Source organism: Prionailurus viverrinus, chromosome B1, assembly GCF_022837055.1.
Source record: "Prionailurus viverrinus isolate Anna chromosome B1, UM_Priviv_1.0, whole genome shotgun sequence".
Taxonomy (NCBI): Eukaryota; Metazoa; Chordata; class Mammalia; order Carnivora; family Felidae; genus Prionailurus; species Prionailurus viverrinus.
In genome coordinates, this window is record NC_062564.1 from 15204278 (window position 1) to 15222137 (window position 17860).

The 17860-nt window shown below is 45.1% G+C and overlaps 1 protein-coding gene across 2 annotated transcripts in view; it reads right to left on the reverse strand.

The window, feature by feature from the left end:
* Positions 1-17860, reverse strand: part of ENPP6 (ectonucleotide pyrophosphatase/phosphodiesterase 6) — a 146506-nt gene that overhangs the window by 98350 nt on the left and 30296 nt on the right. The window contains exon 1 of one of the 2 annotated variants that reach the window (XM_047857335.1): positions 9975-10274. The exons of the other annotated variant lie outside the window; for it this stretch is intronic. Coding sequence (XP_047713291.1) covers positions 9975-10215 — 241 coding nt within the window. The 5' untranslated portion in view covers positions 10216-10274. Of the gene's footprint in view, positions 1-9974; positions 10275-17860 lie in introns of those variants that run through there. 2 annotated transcript variants of the gene reach the window in all.

Genomic DNA, 17860 nt, shown 5'->3' on the forward strand with positions numbered 1-17860 from the left:
GAGCCAAATGCTACACACGGGATCCAGAGGAGCCCCAGACTTGCCCCAGGTCCTCGCCTGGGAAATGGTGGACACAACGGCCCTATTCATGGAAGGGGACTCTGAAACTTGAGTATGTTTAAAGTGTCTTTGAAATAAATGTTAACATGCTGACTCAGGCTCCCTCCGAAATAATTTTAAATGTCCTCTAACCCATTTTTGGCATATCATTCATGATGAAGCAGGTATTGAGAGCAGCATGGTTCAGCCAAACTCCCAGAAGCCTTGGCAGGAGGCATATGGTCCTATCAATCAACACTGGGGTCGGGGGAGGGGAGGGGGAGGCCAGCCATGGTTTGAAGACCGCAGTGGCTCAGTGTGGGTGAACCTTCTGGAAAAGGGTTTGCTGTTATTATAATCAAAAGCTTTCACCACATTTTTAAGCTTTACCCACTACCCTAACCATTCCCTTCTTTCAGGGGGTGACGTTCCAGCAGCTGAATGCCATATAACAAGAACTCCCTCTCATCACCATGGAAGCCAAGAGAAACATACTTTTTGAAAAGTGGCACTTTGGTGCAGAGAGCTCTGCTGATGGGAGCTTAAATAATGACGTGCCAGGAGAGATTATTTTTATGAATTCCTGGAACACACTTTTTTCTGTGAGCATGAGCCAAATAGTCCTCTGCGTGCTTCTGTTGCCCTCTACTTTACCTAGCCAGCCTGCGTCTTCAGGCAGCGTAATCAGGACACCTTATACAGACTAGGTTGTTTTCAAGTTAATTTATTTCTTTTGAGAGGGAGGGGGACACAGAGAGAGGGAGAGAGAGAATTGCAAGCAGGCTCTGCACTGTCAGCACAGAGCCCAACATGGGGCTCAATCCCACAAACAGTGAGATCACGACCTGAGCTGAAATCACGAGTCAGACCTCAACTGACTGAGCCACCCAAGCACCCTCATACCATAGCTTTAAGTTGAAACGTGGGAAGATGTGGTTAAGTGTCCCCGGGAAGTAAGTGATGAGATGTAGACAAAGCTCATGCAGCTGGGAAGACAGATTTAACTGTGCATCTGTCAGAGATATCCTCCCCAGGCTTGGGGAAGGCAGAGAGATAAGAAGTCCATTTACTGTGGGTCCACTGGGATCCACAGGAGCAATTTCTCCCTTTTACCCCCATGGTTATTCTTCATGTTTCTGGAACTCTCCTTTAAGACACTTTCTCTGATCCCCTGAAGGGCCAACTCCAAGTGAATATCCTATGCCAATGTGAAATCTATTCTGGTGAAAATTTACTTCCCCAAATAGACAGCCCTCCAAACTTTCCCCAGTGTCTGCACACAGGAGCCCCAGACTCCGAATACCTCCTGCCTGTGGAGCTGATTCAGGCTCCCTTCCTTTTAGTTCCTCCATGCCTTCTCATCGCCCAGCCAGCAAGCCTTGCCACCAGGATGCTCTTCAAATTCAACTCCTCACTTAACAGCCCATCACAAGGAAGAGATGCTTGAACATTTGAAGTGGAAAAGGAAGAAAGGAGGAGCTTACTGGTTCTTCCAATTATTTTCCATCAACTGCATGTGTTTTTGTTTTTTTTTTTTTAACAAATCATCTCTGTCTAGTCCTTCCACCCACAACCAAGTGGTGAATGGGTTCAGCCCCTCTTCACCTGCCTGGTTGTGCCTCTCTGATTTGCTTGTGCCTACGGCCCTCACGTCTCACAGTCTTCATAGATTTCTTCTTTTCTTCCTTCAGATCTGGCTCAAGATTCACCTCCTACTAAAAATCTTTCCACTCATCTCTCAATGTTTAGTTCTAGATCCACCTTCTCCCTGGAAATGTTCAAGTCCATTGTAACTGCCAATAATACTTCCCTCCCCTGAGTTGCAGACACTTATTTCTATGCCCTTCCTTTTCAGTAAGACCCACAAGCTTCTTATAAAATGCAACTAGTATCCATTCAGTGTGTGGAATACACTTCATCAGTGTTTGAGATAATTCCCGCCCCCACTGTCAGAGGATTATGCACCCTTGACCTACTGGCAATATAATTTGCTTTGGCCAACGGGATGAGGGATGTGACATGTGCCACCTTGAGCAGAGGTCTTAAGCACCACCACGTCATTCTGCCATTTTCCCTTAGCCACACGAACAGCACATCTCATCTAGAAGTTGCTTTTTCTGTCTGAGTCTCAAAATGAAGAGGAAAGTGGGGCAGAGTTAATCTTTAAACTCCATGTTCATGAGTGAGAGATAAACCTTAGTTGTAAGCCTCTGATACAGCTTGTTACTACAACATAATTTAGCTTAATCTTAGTTCTAAAGTGTGTAATAGGTACAGTTTTTGTAATGGTGGCTTTACACTAGGTGTCTCCTTCTGTCCTCCAACAAGCCTACCGGCTTAGTGTTACTTTCGCCATTCTACCGGTAGATAATATTAAAACACAGAAGAACCTGTTCCAATTCTGAAAGTTAAAAGGGGACAGACTAGAGGAAACTAGGTCTTCTGCAGCAAACTGACAGCTCTTTCCACTACATGATGCATTTACGGGTTGAACTGTGTTCCCCCAAAACATCCTATTCCTTGGTACCTGTGAGTGTGACCTTATCTGGAAACAGATGTACTCAAGTTAAGATGAGGTCCTGAGGGTGGGCCCCCATCCAATATAACCGGTGTCCTTGGAAGAAGAGAAGAGGCACACGTAGAGGCACACAGGGAGAGCAGCATGTGACGACGGAAGCAGAGACTGGAGTGACACATCAATGCATCTGCAAGCCAGGGAGCACCAAGGATTGCTAGAAACACCAGAAGCTCAGAGAAAAGCACGGAAGAGATTGTCCCCTAGAGCCCTTAGGGAGAGCGCAGGCTCGCCAACACCTTCATTTCAGATTACCAGCCTCCGGGGTTGTGAAAGAATAAACTGTTGCTTTAAGCCACCCTGTTTGTTGTAACCCATACAGCAGCCCTTGGACAGCAGCACACCATGGCCACCTCGATTTGGGGGCAGAACCCACTGGAAACTCTCTGCATGTGGGGGATAGAAAAAGTCTGTCTAAGGATAACTTCATTCTTCTGTCAGCAGCCTGGTGTCACCATCCCGTCTGTATTTATTTCCAAGAGCTGTCATCACACAGCACCACAGGCTAGGTAGCTTAGACAACGGAAATTTATTTTTCACAATTCTGGAGGCCAGAAATCTGAAATCAAGGCATTGTCAGAGTTGGTCTCTCCTAAAGGCTTCTCTCTTCTGCTTTTTTTTTTTTTAAGTTTATTCATTTATTTTGAGGGGGGGGGGGGCAGGCGCGGGGGGAGAAGAGGGAGTGCACAAGCTAGGGCGGGGCAGAGAGAGGAACAGACAGAATCCCAAGCAGGCTCCGCGTCATTAGTGCAGAGCCCAATGCAGGGCTCGAACCCACAAACCGTGAGATCATGATCCGAGCTGAGATCAGGAGTCGGACGCTTAACCGACTGAGCCATGCAGGCGCCCCTCTCCTTGTCTTTTAGATGGCCATCTTCTCCCTGTGTCTTCACATAGCCTTCCCTCTGTGCCTGCCTGTGTCCTGATCTCTTCTTGCAAGGACATCAGTCATACTGGTTAGAGCCCACCCGAATGACTGCATTTTAACTTAATTACTTTTTTAAAGACACTCATCTCCAAACGAGGCATTGGGGGTAAGGATTTCAACACACACATTTGTGGAATTCAGCCCACAGTGCTATCTCCTATTTTCAGATATCTAAGGAGACTCATGATGCCTGTATTCACAGCCTAGCTCCTTAAGCAATCTGGGATGGGGGGCTCAGAACATAAGGATGGCCCTGCCAGACCCGTCACAGGGTCTGACAGCCAGGACCACATGACATTTGGCCTTCCCTGTCCTCTTACAGATGTTCTAGTGGTTCTGAACCGTTTGCCTTGTTCAGGCTTCACTGTTGCCTCTGCTTTCTTGGCTTCAGCAATCTTGGCGAGAATTAGGTTCTCTCTTGGGCTTTGCTGATGGCTACTGCTCTGGTTAAATCTCCTCTCAACACCCCAGGCCTTGGATTCCCTACTTCGGCACAGCTCCCTCCTCATGGCTGACTCTCCTTTCAACCCTCTTGCTGCCCCAACCTTACAGTCAAAATTCAAAACAGAATGGATAGACATATTTTGAGATACTTAAGACTATTAGAAACAAATAGTAATCAGTTCACCTAAATGGCTGTTAATTACTTTCCTAAAGCAAAGCATAATTTCAGTATTTTCTCCTCCTTATTGGTTTAGGAGTATCTGGAACCAAAAGAATAATCAACAAGTTCCCTGAAACTCTGAATGTTTTAATCATTTTTAAAGTAATTTTTAAATGTTTATTTTTGAGAGAGAAAAAGAGCATGGGAGGGGGAGGGGCAGAGAGAGAGGAAGACACAGAATCTAAAGCAGGCTCCAGGTTCTGAGCTGTCAGCACAGACACCAGGTGGAGCTCGAACTGATGAACCGTGAGATCGTGACCTGAGCCGAGGTCTGACGCTTAACCAACTGAGCCACCCAAGTGCCCCTTAATCATTATTATAATGCTGCTTCACAATAATAAATTTTATTTGAAGAAGACAGGATAAATAAAGCATGGTGCAGAGATGGAAAATTAAGGAGAGAATGACAGCATCATGTGGGCTCTTCAGTTAGAGGGCAAGAAAGGCAGATCCACTCCAGTGACTTCAGGAAAGAAATCTGAAAAAAACCAGTGGAGCAAACCTTGGGTCTTCCTGGTTAAAAGCATTCCAGCCAGAAGAAATGGCAAGTTGAAGTGTCCTGAGGTGGCCATGTACCCAGAACAGGTGAAGAAGAGAGTCAGGAACGAGGCCGGAAAGGGTCGGGGTGGCCACATGGGTTCTCAGAGAACTTCACATTTTACTTAGTGTGGAAGCAGAGTCTCCTGGAGAGTCTGAATGGAGGAGAGACACGATCGGATACACGCTGTAGAAGGACTACTCTGGTCGTCTGTGGAGACAGGCAGAAGGTAGGGCAGAGAGGTTGGAGGGAGCAGGGGCTGTTGGGGAGCTCTGGGCAGCAGAGGGTGCAGACTCCAGGGATGGAGGTAGGGGAGGACAGGCTTTGCCATCCAACTTTCTGAAAGTACAGCCTACTCGGGCTGAGGCAGAAAGGGAGGTGGGGAAGAGGTGGAGGAACAACAGAGGGGACCAAGGGGACAACAGAGGGGGCAAGGAGCCGTGGGTAAAACAAGAGGAACCCAAGAAAGCCGTCCAGAGGAGGAGCATAGTCCCGCTAAGCACTATTCCTGGGCCAGAAATCAAAGCCTGAGGATTGACCCTTGACCACGAGGAGGCCCTTGGTGAAAACAATAGTGGGATTGGGTTTTGAGCAGGAGAGAATGAGAGGAGAAGTCGAGGGCATATCAGACATCATGCATTCCAGGAGCATCTCAGTCTGGGGAAGCTAGCATGCTGGGGTGACTGTCCCTGAGCAGATGCCGATCTTCAGAGAAGGGGAGGAGAGGGAGCCCTGGAGGCCGTGTCCACGCTGCTTATGCTGTGGGTGTGCACGGGTCTGCAGGCAGCCCAACAAGTAAAACCTGAATCCTCCAGAAGACTGAGGAGGTGGGCTTTTCTCAAAACATGATTTCTCAAGTACTTTCTTCGTTGATTTCCGTTGGTCCAAATGACGGCCGGTTTTAATTTAAATCAGCTATTTTCGCAAAGGCAGGGAAAAGCATGCTTTAACCTGCCATCTCCTCCTCCAGAATGTTGGATCCTTGATATCTGGGGAGAATTTGCTTCTGTGTAATTTCTAGGAGTGCAATAGGAAATATGTTGGCACAAATATCAATGCTAATGGTTAACATCCTTGGTTTGGCTTTGATCCCGGTAGAAGATCAATAAAGCACATTTATTCAGGCTCTTATTGCCTCCTGGACTGCTCTTGAGGAGACTTCAGTCCCTGGGTCCCAGGGCCTATGCACAACTTCCTGGGAACTCCAGGACTGGGGTCAGGGCCCTGCTAATTGCTGTGTGAGAATCTGGTCCCTGACGCCTGTTCTCTAATCTCAGTCCCGCTACTGACAATCTTTGGTGTCTGGAGTGAAGTGCCCAACCTCCCTGTACTTTATTTACTAGTTTTTAAATGCTGAACTGATAATAACAGATTGCAGAGCAAATTAATTTCAGCATATGTTTGTCTCTTGGTAGATTATGTTCAGTGAAGATTAAATTCTAGACCAGTTTCCCTGCTACTCAGAGCATTTCTGGACTACTTTCCCCAAGTGCTTAATCAGGAGTGTTCAAGAATTACAAACAAATGTTGCCATTGGCCTTGACAAAATGATGCTAAGTTATGCTGCCTTAAGACTACCCAGCATTTTCTCTTACCCATGGTCTGGATTGACCAAATCACTGCTTTTCTTCCATGGATTTTATGTTAAACTTCACTTCAATGTGGATTTACCTCACAGAGAAGAGCTTTCCGAAAAGATCCACAGTAAGAGAGATTAAAACAGAAAGCAGAATAGTTACACTGTGGTTGCGTCTTAACCAAGATTAAGTTGATTCAGACACAGCTCTTTGGAAAGAGAGCTTACGCATAAAGTAAGATATAATGATATGTGTGCCGTGCTTGTGGCTGTTTATTCCAGCTCAGAGCCCACCTCTTTCAAAATGCTTCACATCCTACTCCAACTGAAAGAAAATTCTCCTCCCTTCTGGTCTTCTGTCGCATGGTAGGAAAAGCACCCACTGGTCCTTTGTGTATTCGTTTGCTAGGGCTGCATAACAAAATATCACAGACTGGGTAGCCAAACAACAGTTCTAGAGGCTGGAAATCCAAGATCAAGGTGTCAGCAGGTTTGGTTTCTGGTGAGGCCTCTCTCCTTGGCTTGTGGATGGCAGCCTTCTCATTGTGTCCTCACATGGCCTTTTCTCTGTGTACATTTATTCCTGGTGTCTCTTCCTCTTTTCAGAGGGCATCAGTCAGATGGGATAGGGCCCCACTCTAACAGCCTCATTTCGACTTAATCGCCTCTTCAAAGACCGTATCTTTACATACTTTACATTCTGAGCTACCAGGGATTGGACTTCAACACAGACATTTTGGAGGGAAACAGTTAAGCTCTTTGCATGCATTTTAGAATATTAGTAGGTACCTGATGTGTCTCTCCTCAACCTGACTGCAGGCTCCCTGGATGAAAGGCCCTGCTTTAAGATTCTGTGTATCTCCTGCAATCAATGGCTTGATGGGTCTTCCTGATACTATCGAATGTTGTTCACATTTGTCCTGATGCGGATATATTTTGAAGGAGAAAAAAATCAGCCACGGCAGCTTCGTGTCAGTGACTGGGCTAGATGATTTCCCAGACTGCTTACAAATCCGTGACTGTTCATGCCCCATCACCATCCGTGTGGCTTCACAAAAAATTCTCCTCTCTACAGAGTTTTAGTCATTTGCTTAATTTCTTACAGTTAGACCTCCCAAGAGGTGCCAGTCTTAACTTTGGCTAATTCCCTATGCATGTCTGCATCTGGCAGTCCCTGAGATCCTGACCTGACTCGGACCTGGAAGCTGAGGAAACAGGCTCAGGGCAGTGCAGTGGGTTGCCTGAAGTTGCCCCAAGAGGACTCCAACCAACTTTTTCCAGCTCCAAGGCCAATACCCTAATATTCCTCATTATGCAAAAATAAGAACACCAAGGGCTTTATGTCTTATGGGCAGTAATTTATGTAATGAAGTGAGATCATAGTCTCTCTTATGAATGCTGATGAACCTTATAACAGCGTATCTTTTAGTACCAAAAGGATCCAGCATACTTCTTTTGTTGATTCATAAAATGCTCAAACCGTATGGTTAAGTACAACTCCCAATGGATATATCCTTCCTTAAATGAAAACAGAGGAATTTTTCAACATCAGGTGGGACAATAAGCATGATATTGGGAGGAGTAATCTAAATGTAGCCACGAGTCGCTTCCAGGGCGGTGGAGATGATACCAGCCTCATGGCCTGGCACCTCCCAGAGGTGCCTTCTCTAAGCCATCACGTTCACCCGGTAGGTACAAGACAAATCAAACCCAGAGACATGTGCACGTGAACATGAGCCTTGCTAGACACGTTCTGTGTACAATATCACTTCTATAAAAGTGGGAAAGCCAGTGTAAGCATCGAGTAGGCTTTCAAATGAAGTAATGCATTCAACATCTAAAACTTTGTAAGCGTAATGTGTATGGAGCCCTTGTGGCTTCCTCGGGGGAGACTGAAGGTGAGAATTTTGCCAAACGCCAATGGGCACTGCCCATCCCACCATGGGAAGGTCTCTTCTGTCATGACTGGACAAGTGGAAACACCCCGAGCTTGAAAAGAAGGTTCGCCTCTGCGTGACTGAGGCCTCGCAACCATTATCCCCCGTGCCAATATCAGGACTGTGGGTCTGACAAACAAAAGGCCATGTCCTTGGCTTGGTTTCTCTGGGGAGGCTGTAACGGTCCCCTTTTGCTCACTGGAGGCTGGCTTTCTCAAATGGATTTTGTTCATTTTCCACTCAGATTGAGAAAACTGCACGTGGCAGTTTATGAATTGGGCCTCCCAGCAAGTCTCTGAAGGACAACGGGAGTGGGGGTGGCCTGCATGCGGGAGCCTCCCTGCACAGAACTGAGGTCGGGCTGTGGCGCACAATAACATCTATGTGTGACCCAGCAGCCTGCAGACCTACTCCCTGCGAGGGGAGACACATGCCAAGCAAGGACGAGAGGACTTTTGTTCATCCTTTTTATCTTACACTTGCTGGTTGTTTGTGGCGGGGGCGGGGCGGGGGGGGATTAAAAATAAGCAAATAAATTCCTTGCTTGTGTGTCATCTGGATTTTTTTTTTCTCCCCATGCTTTCATTTCTAACTCTCCAAAGTATCTTCCCACCTTAATTTTATGGCATTTTTATATACACATGCATCCAGGACCTGCGCATGAAGTCAGAGATATCAGTTTGTCTTCCAGACTCCTTTGGGTTTGCCGCTGCATGGAGATCCATAGTGAGATACAAGAGTCCTCATCCCCTTCCCATGAACATGATTTATAGAGTTCTCCCTGTGCTCAGAGCATATAACTAAATCCTGCATAAGCAGCAATCACAGTGCATTCTTAACAGCCTCCCTGGACAGTTTGCTAAATTCTTTCTGAGAGCCTCTCGCTGGCCCTTACAAAGATTAGCGAAAAAAACAAACTGGAGGCTGGGAATCCAACTGTGTGAACAGAAAGTATGTTCCACTGCACTCATAGAGGATCAAGTTTGTGGAATCACACTGGGCATTCTGGCTGTCCCAGATGAAGACCAATTAGGCAAAAATCAGCTTTCCCAAACCCAAGCGCACTATGGGTTGACTAGGGTTGTTTTCTTTTGTTTTGTTTTAACACATACTAAAAGTTAAAGGTGGGAATCTCAACTAAGTAACATTTTTTTTCTTCCCCACTTCATTTTACCTGGTCCAAGAAGACAAAAGAGGGGCCAGCGGCATTGCTAAGTAATACTTCAATGTACAACCTAAAAATTCTCTCTCAGTAATCCTGGAACCCCACGTATAGTTTTCATAGTCTAGCACAATGACAAACAAGCTAAAATACCTCCAGGATGACAGATGACTGCAGAGCAAAGGGACAGAAGGAATTTGGTACAAACACACAAGGACCTGTTGACTTTTTAGCCTGAACTTAGAAAGTACGGAGTTAACCAGAATTTTTGTTTGTAAAGCAAACAACTACTTTTAAAATCCTCTATTCATGTGGTTCTCTGTTCTCCACATGGAGAATCCAAAACAGGTCCTTGGGATAACTTTTGGAGAACCACACTACTGTGGAAACAAAAAAAAGTCTCAGCCAAGAATTTTGGTGTCCCAAAAGACCAGGGAAACCTGAACATTTAAATAAGACATTAATGCCAGGAGCTAACCGTTCCCGGTTGGACTCCAGCTCCCCGCCCCCCCCACCCCCCAAGCTCCACCAGCCAGAAGAGGACACAGTACTCACCAGTCATTAGGGTGTAGTAATTGGGGTAAGAGAGACTGGGAAAGTCTGGGGTCAAGTAATCCACTTTCACTCCCCTGCTCACAATCTCTTTGAAACCGGGCAAGGACTCCAGGGCCTCATCACTGATGTAGTCTGAGCGAAAACCATCCAGCAGAAACACCAGGAGCTTCCGGCCAGCCGAGGCTGGCCGCACCAGGCTGAGCGCGAGGACCAGCAGGAGGGCCCCGAGCTTCGCTGCCATGCTGCCAGGAGCCTGCCCGCTCGGCTGGCACAGCCGTCCCCTTGCAAAGACTGAGGATGGAGAATCTGTAGCTATTCTCTCTTCTAGGGGCTGGACCTTGACTGCTGGCCTTCCTGAGCCAAGTTCACTTTCAGAATTTAAAGGTACAGCACCCCCTTTAAAAAACATCTATGCTCACCCTTTACTATAAAGACCAGAGACTAACTCCTTTGAGTCTCCAAACAACCCAGAATAAACACCGGGGAAGAGAAGGCAACATTATTATTTTGGGTGAGTGTTCCAGAAATACAAGCACCCACAGATAGGTAGAATTTTAGAAGATGACAGAAGTCAACACTAACTTTGCAGTTGGGCTAACCAAAGGGTGGAACCAAGGAGAAGAACAATCTTTTAATTTGCTGCTATCCCACGTCTCTGCCCCACTTAAACTCTCCTACTGCCCTTTTCGCTTACGATTTAGGAACACGAACCTCCTAATTCGGTATATAAACAAGAAATGATAAAATTAGGTGGGCATATTTGTGAACTTTTCAGCAGTGCCTCTGTCACGCAAGCATTTAGAAACAAATTACTTGTCAATGTCTCAGCCACCTTTTTCCTATGCATCTATAAAAAAGTGTTTATTGTTGTATTCTTCAAGTTGTTGGTGTTCAAACCCATATGCAGGAGGAGGTGGCGCTCAGCAGAGCTGTGGAACTAGAGAAAAAGTTCCAGAGTTGAACAACAGGGGGTCGCTACTATCACATGGGTCCGAGGTAGCTCTGCCCCAAGACAGCAGCCATGAGATAGAGAGCAGGAGGACCAGAGTCCGCGATGGAGAAGCAGATATAACCACGTGGGCTTCATGACAAGGAGGATTGGGCAGAGGAGGGACTCGGAGGCTGGCCAGGAGGTCAGGGAAGGGCTGCAAGGCGCAGGTGGGCTAGGCCTCCATCCAGATTGCCGGGGTTCCCCAGGGTGGGTCTTTCACTCGGCAGAAAATTAAATGGAAAGGCTTATTAAATGTGCGTAGCCCATAGCAAGAGCTTAACAAATGCTAGCTCTTATTAGCATTACAACACTGCTCAGATTCCGCTGCAAGGCCCAGGGCAAAGCTTTACAGGGACCTATGGTAGCCAGCCACCAGCCACCCGGATCTCGGATCTCGGTCAGTTCTTTTTTTTTTCAACGTTTATTTATTTTTGGGACAGAGAGAGACAGAGCATGAACGGGTGAGGGGCAGAGAGAGAGGGAGACACAGAATCGGAAACAGGCTCCAGGCTCTGAGCCATCAGCCCAGAGCCCGACGCGGGGCTCGAACTCACGGACCGCGAGATCGTGACCTGGCTGAAGTCGGACGCTTAACCGACTGCGCCACCCAGGCGCCCCAGATCTCGGTCAGTTCTAAAACACCTCCCCCACCCCTGCCCTCGGCCTGTGCCCTCTCTTCTCCTGTACTACTGCGTGTAGAGTCACGAGATCATTTCTAAACTGCGCAGCAAAAGAGGAAACACATCGGCCCAATTACCATTCCTGCTTCAGCTGACTTAGACACGGTTCAGACTTCATTTTTCTAACAAAATCAGTGATTTTTACAATTAAAAAAAAATGAGAAAACCAGGGGAGATTTTTCTTAATGTTTGTTAGTTTGAAAACATAATGTTATTCTTATTTCTTTGAGCTGTGGGTTATTACTGTTATTCTAAACAGAACAAAGAAGGAGAGGAGGGGAGGGGAGGGGAGGGGAGGGGAGGGGAGGGGAGGGGAGGGAAATAAAGAGAGAAAGGAGATGGAGGAGGGAGGGAAGGTGGGCAGGCAGGAAAGACAGAAGGTGGGGTGGGAAGGAAGGAGAGAGAAAAGAAAGGGGAAAGGGACTGAGGAGCTGGTGGTCTGTGCAGGCAGTGATGACACACATTAAAGAGACTTTCCTCCTGTCCAAGGGTCCAAAGGTCCAAGGGTCCAAGGGTCCAAGGGTCCAAGGGTCCAAGGAGGCAGCAGACACAGTTAGATGCGCTGTCAGTTCCTGAGCAGTTCCAGGGTTGTGGACTGGGGGGGGGGGGGGGGGGGCGTGTAGTAGTGTCAGCCCATGTGATTTGCCTTGGGGTGGCCCCTGGGCTCACTTGGGGAAAGGTTAAGGACTCCAAGTTGTCAAGATGAATATAAATGGGGCATCCACATTCCCGGGCCGCCATTGGGAGACACAACCCAAAATATGGCTCCCTGAGTGTTCACAGATCCCCAGAGGTTCCCAAGGCTCCACGGACAGTGCTGTGAGGCATCTGGGCGGGGACACTGCTGATGTGCCCTATATTGTTTTACGATGATCTTATTGCTTTATGATAATGTTTAGACAGTTTCTCTAAAGTTCTAGGTCAATAATTTATTGGAAATAAGCATCTTAAATAAACATACCCACATAGGAAGAAAGAAACAAACACATGGGATGGAATTCAAACTAAGGAAATCCCAGCATTGCCTACAGTAGGACTCCTCCTAGTCTTCTACGTTCTGGTCTGGAAAAGGTTGGAAATAAAAGGTAAAAGGCAATAGATGAGAAAGTGTGGTTAATATTAACTGCCCAAAGTCTTATGGTCCAATGTCTTACGTGTCTGTTATCTGGATGAGATTACTGGAGGTGTCTATCAACACCTAATACTTAACAGAACTGCTTGGTACTTGTTTTTCAAAGACTGACAAGGCTGTATGGTCATCGTCCACAGGGGTTTAACACAGACAATACAGAAAAATGAAAAATCTCCTCTAGAATTTAGAACCACCTTTGTGTTGAAAGCTTTGTGTAGTTGCTAGTGACATGCATGAGTTCTCAGGAGTATGCTGCCCAGATCTGTCAGTACTCTGGTGCCTCACCTCCATGGAGAGAGACAGGTGATATGGAAGAAAAGACACCGAGGCTTTCAGAAAGAAGACATGATTCCGTGGCCTGGATTCTGGCATTAAGCAACTGTGTGATTCTGGGGGAGTTGGCCTTTCCATGCTTTAGTTTTCTCCTCTGAAAAGGGACAAAAACTTTAAGGTCCTTTCCAGCTAAGGATCTGAATAGACATTTTTCCAAAGAGGACAAACAGATGGCTGACAGGCACGTTAAAAGAAGCTCAATGATCACTAATCATCAGGGGCATGCAAATCAAAACCACAGTGAGATATCACCTCACACCTGTTAGAATGGCTAGCATCGAAAAGATGAAAAATAACAAGTGTGGGTGAGGATGTGGGGGAGGAAATAAAATCACCGTCTCAAAGAGACAGCTGTACCCTCACGCTCACTGCAGTATTCTTTACAATAGCCGAGATATGGAAGTGTCCATCGATGGATGAAAGGATAAAGAACACATGGTATGTATACATATATACATATACAATAGAATATTATTCAGCCATGAGAAAGAAGGAAATCCTGCCATTTGCAACCATCCAACATGGATGGACCTTGAGGACATTATGCTAAGCAAAGTAAGTCAGACAGAGAAAGACAGACAACTGTACATTCTCACTTGTATGTGGAATCTAAAAAAAACCAAAATCATAGAAACAGTAGAATGATGGTTGCTGGGGGCTGGCGGGTGAGGGAAACGGTGAGATGTTGGTCCGAGGGTACAGATTTCCAGTTATGAGAAGAGATGAGTAAGTTCCAGGATCTAATGTACGAATACGGTGACTATAATTACTTGTATACTTGAAAGCTGTTGAGAATGTACATCTTCAATGTTATCACCACGCACACACACACACACACAAGGGTAATTATGTAAGGTGGTAGAGGTGTTAACTAACCTTATTGTGGTAACCATTTTGTAATATATATGTGTGTTTTGAATCAGAGAGAGAGAGCATTTTGGAAAGTATGACAGTTAAAGGTGAAAAGGAGTCAAAGGTGGTATTAAAGAAAGTGCATACAACAATATTCTATTTGTTCCTACCAGAAAAGTAGTCTTTGTCCACTTTTTAAATGCAAAAGGTCTCCAGGAACATACTCCCTCTACAAAAGGCAGATAACTAAGCAAGAATATAAGTGGAATATCTAGAAACTATTAGTCTGAGTCCTCAGCTCATGCTTTGGCACAACCTGCTGTTTCAAGGTGAGGATCAGGGACCCTCTCTTTACTCCTGTTAGCAGTCACCGAGCGAGAACCACTATCAGCCTTCGGACAGAGTCCCAGACTCATAGCTACTGTGGTGGACGCCTGGTCTCACTCTCTAGAGTACAGACAGGGTTGAACCCATCCCACCAAAATTCCAGTCAGTAAGACTGGCTTATTAATATGTAGCTTTTAAGGTTCCTCAACTGATTTTTGGTCAAAAGCCAGGCTTGGGAAACAATGCTGACAATGACAAGCAGCAGTGGGTGACCGTGAGCAAGGTCATGTCATTACCAGGTTTGCAGTCTAGAAAGCAGGCTCTGGAAGCCGTGTGGAGACAGTAACAGTGTGGGTAGAAGCAAGAATGACAATACCCACCCGCCTTGATATTAAGAACTCTAAACACATTAACTCATTAAGACCTTTTGATAATTTTGTAAGGTAGGTATTTACACCTCTGAGATACAAAGGAAATTGAGGTTCAAAGAACCCTAATGTCAAATAGCCTGAAGCAGCAGAATTGAAATTCAAGCCCAGGTGTCTTTTATAGTCTTGTATTTTGGACGGAAAAAAATTCAATTTTTGAAATTAGGAAGAAGAATCAAAGCCTTTGTGAAAGAAAAGAGAATAAATCCTGAGTATCTTTCATTTACCTTGATTAAACTGAGCAAATGAAATAGAAAATTACCACCATAATACTAAGGAAATAAATGTCACAGGCAACATCCACTGATGGAGGCTAAACTTAGTGGGAGAAAGTAAGGAAGTGTTCAAAAGAAGGAAAGGATGGGGCACGTCAAAGGGACACAGGAGCCAACCTGAAAGGGTTCCCAATGACCAAAGCCAGAACAATCTGAATCATAAACTAAGCAGTGCAATATTGGCATATTAACCCAAAGTATAAAATAAACGTATAAATCCATACCAGTATAAACAAACAAATAAATAAATAGTATGTATAACTAACTAACTAACTAAATAAACAAGCGAACAAGAGAGAAATGACAAATGTTTGTTACAAAAGAATTCCGGATAATACACATTGATAACCTCAGTCCGGGGGTGGAACTTGATCAAAGTTAGGCCAGACCTAGAAACTCACTTCCAAAGAATAGAGTAGGAAAAGGGAAAAATAACTTTGCAGTGGAGAAATCTGCCAGAGAGGACATTACCCAAAGTGATGAAGGTTAACATTACCAGTGATACCGTGTGGACATCATGTACCCCTGTCATAAGATCAGATAGATACTTTGCTCTGTGGTATTCTTTCCAAAAATCCAAAGCTCCAGTCTAATCATAGGCAAAACACAGACAAACCCAGATTACAGGATAATTGTCAAGTATTCCTTAAGAATGTCAAGGTCATGACAAACGAGGGAAGACCAACACACTGTCACAAATTAGAGGTGGTTGAGGCAACATGACAACTAAATGCAACATGACATGGGGGTCTGGATGGTCTCCTGGAGCAGAAAGAGACATGAAGGGGAAACTGGAACATCCAAATTAAGTCCTTTAGGTAACAGCGCTGCACCAATGTTAGTTCGCATAACTGTACTCTGGTTACACACGATGTTAACTTTCCGGGAAGTTAGGTGAAGGCTTATGGGAACACTCTGCGTTACTTTTGTAACTTTTCGGTAAGCCTAAAACCTTTTCAAAATGAAAAATTAAAAAAATTAAGTTGAAACTAGGAACCTAGTCATCAATAACAGGAATCTCGGGAAGAGAAAAGTGTTTTTTGACAACACAAAACAACAGAGTAACAACTGCCCTTTGTTTAGAAGCTGGGAGGGAAGGTTACCTCAAATACACGCAGGCTACTACCAGTCTGTCTACGCTGACTCTGCATCCTGGCGTGGTAACATGCCTAAGTGTCCTTACAGAAACAGGCAAAAAAGATTTTCCATAGCATCAAAAGATTTGTTTGACTGGTTTCAATAAGAGAAAGCTTGTAACCCTGCAACCAAAAAAGCGTGTAAGAGAGATCACTGTGCTGTTCGACTCTAGTGTGCGAACACTGGTGCTATATCCCTCCGAGCCCTGGAGACACGCTCACGTGTCTGTTTGTACGAGGATAAAGGTACACAGATATTTCTTGCAGCAGTGTCAGTAATGGTAAAAAAAAAATCGGAAACCATCTAAATGTCCACTAACAAGGGTAGGAGCAAGTGATGTCAATATTCGTATAACAGGACATTCCACAGCTGTTCAAAGGAATGAACCACAGTGGTTCCCTACTGGAACCCATCTGCAGCTTTGCATTCCGAGATGTATTAGCTGTGGTCACCCGTGCTCGGGATGCAGATGGTCCTCCTTCTGACGGTGTCAGAAGGTCAGCGGTAGCCTGGCCTAACGCTGTGTCACAACACCCACATCACTCACCTTGCTTCATTCCACCATGCCATCCCCCAGCATCACGGGAAGGAGGATGATACAGGACAATAAGATATTTTGAGAAAGAGAGGGACCATATTCACATATGCTTTTATTCTAGCATATCAGTGTTCTACTCCGTTATTATTATTAATTAATATTATTATTATTAATCTCTCACTGTACCTAACTTATAAATTAAACTTCATCAGAGGTGTGTATGTATAGGATAGAACTTAGTACACATAGGGTTCAGAACTGTCTGTGGCTGGTTCTGGAACGTATCTCCTGCAGGTAAGGGGGGATGACTGGAGACTTAAACGTCTAGTTGTTGGATACAGCTCAACAACGTTGAATGGGAAAAACAGGCTGCAGGTGGATACCAACAGTATAAAATATTAATATTAAAACATGCAGCACAATATATAACAGCACCAATATCAGGGGATTTGAAAATACCAAAATCAGGACTGAAGTTTCCCCTGGAAAGAAGACAGAAGAATGAAATCGGAGAGAACGACGCTGGGGGTTCTGACTTGGGGCTGTGATGTTCTATTTATTCAAAAAATAAACCAAAAACAAACAAACAAACAAACCCTGCGGTGTATGTATTTGTGACAAAATGCTACAGTTTCACAAACCTGAAGGTTGGTACGTGGGTGTCATTTATATTATGCTCTTGGATTTTCTGTAGGCCAGAAACATAACTTTTTTCAAAAAAATCAGCAGGTCTTGGTGATTAATTGAACATGTGGGTGGTAAGGGAGAGGGAAGGGTCCTGGATGAATCCCAAGGTTCTGCCTTAGATGACAGAGTGGTACCATTTGTCAAGATCGGTACTGTAGAGGAATTGCCATCTTTAAGCAATCACCTCGTCATATAAATCAGAAAAAAAAAGAGAGAAGTTAACCTAATTCAAACCATGATCCAAGGTAACAAAGGAACTTTATCTTCAAAATAGAACTAGGGAAGTGATCTCAGCACACCCGTCAAGAATGAGAAATTCTGAGTCCTGGCTCAAATACTCTTGTACAAATGACCTAATGTTCCGTCTTTACGTCTTTGCTGGATAAATAGAAATCATCATGTATGCAGAGGGAAGTAAAATGAATCATTTAATAATTATGCAACAGTCGAATGTAAACACTCACTTAGAGCCAATTGAAACTGCTCAGTGTTGTTGTTGTTGTTGT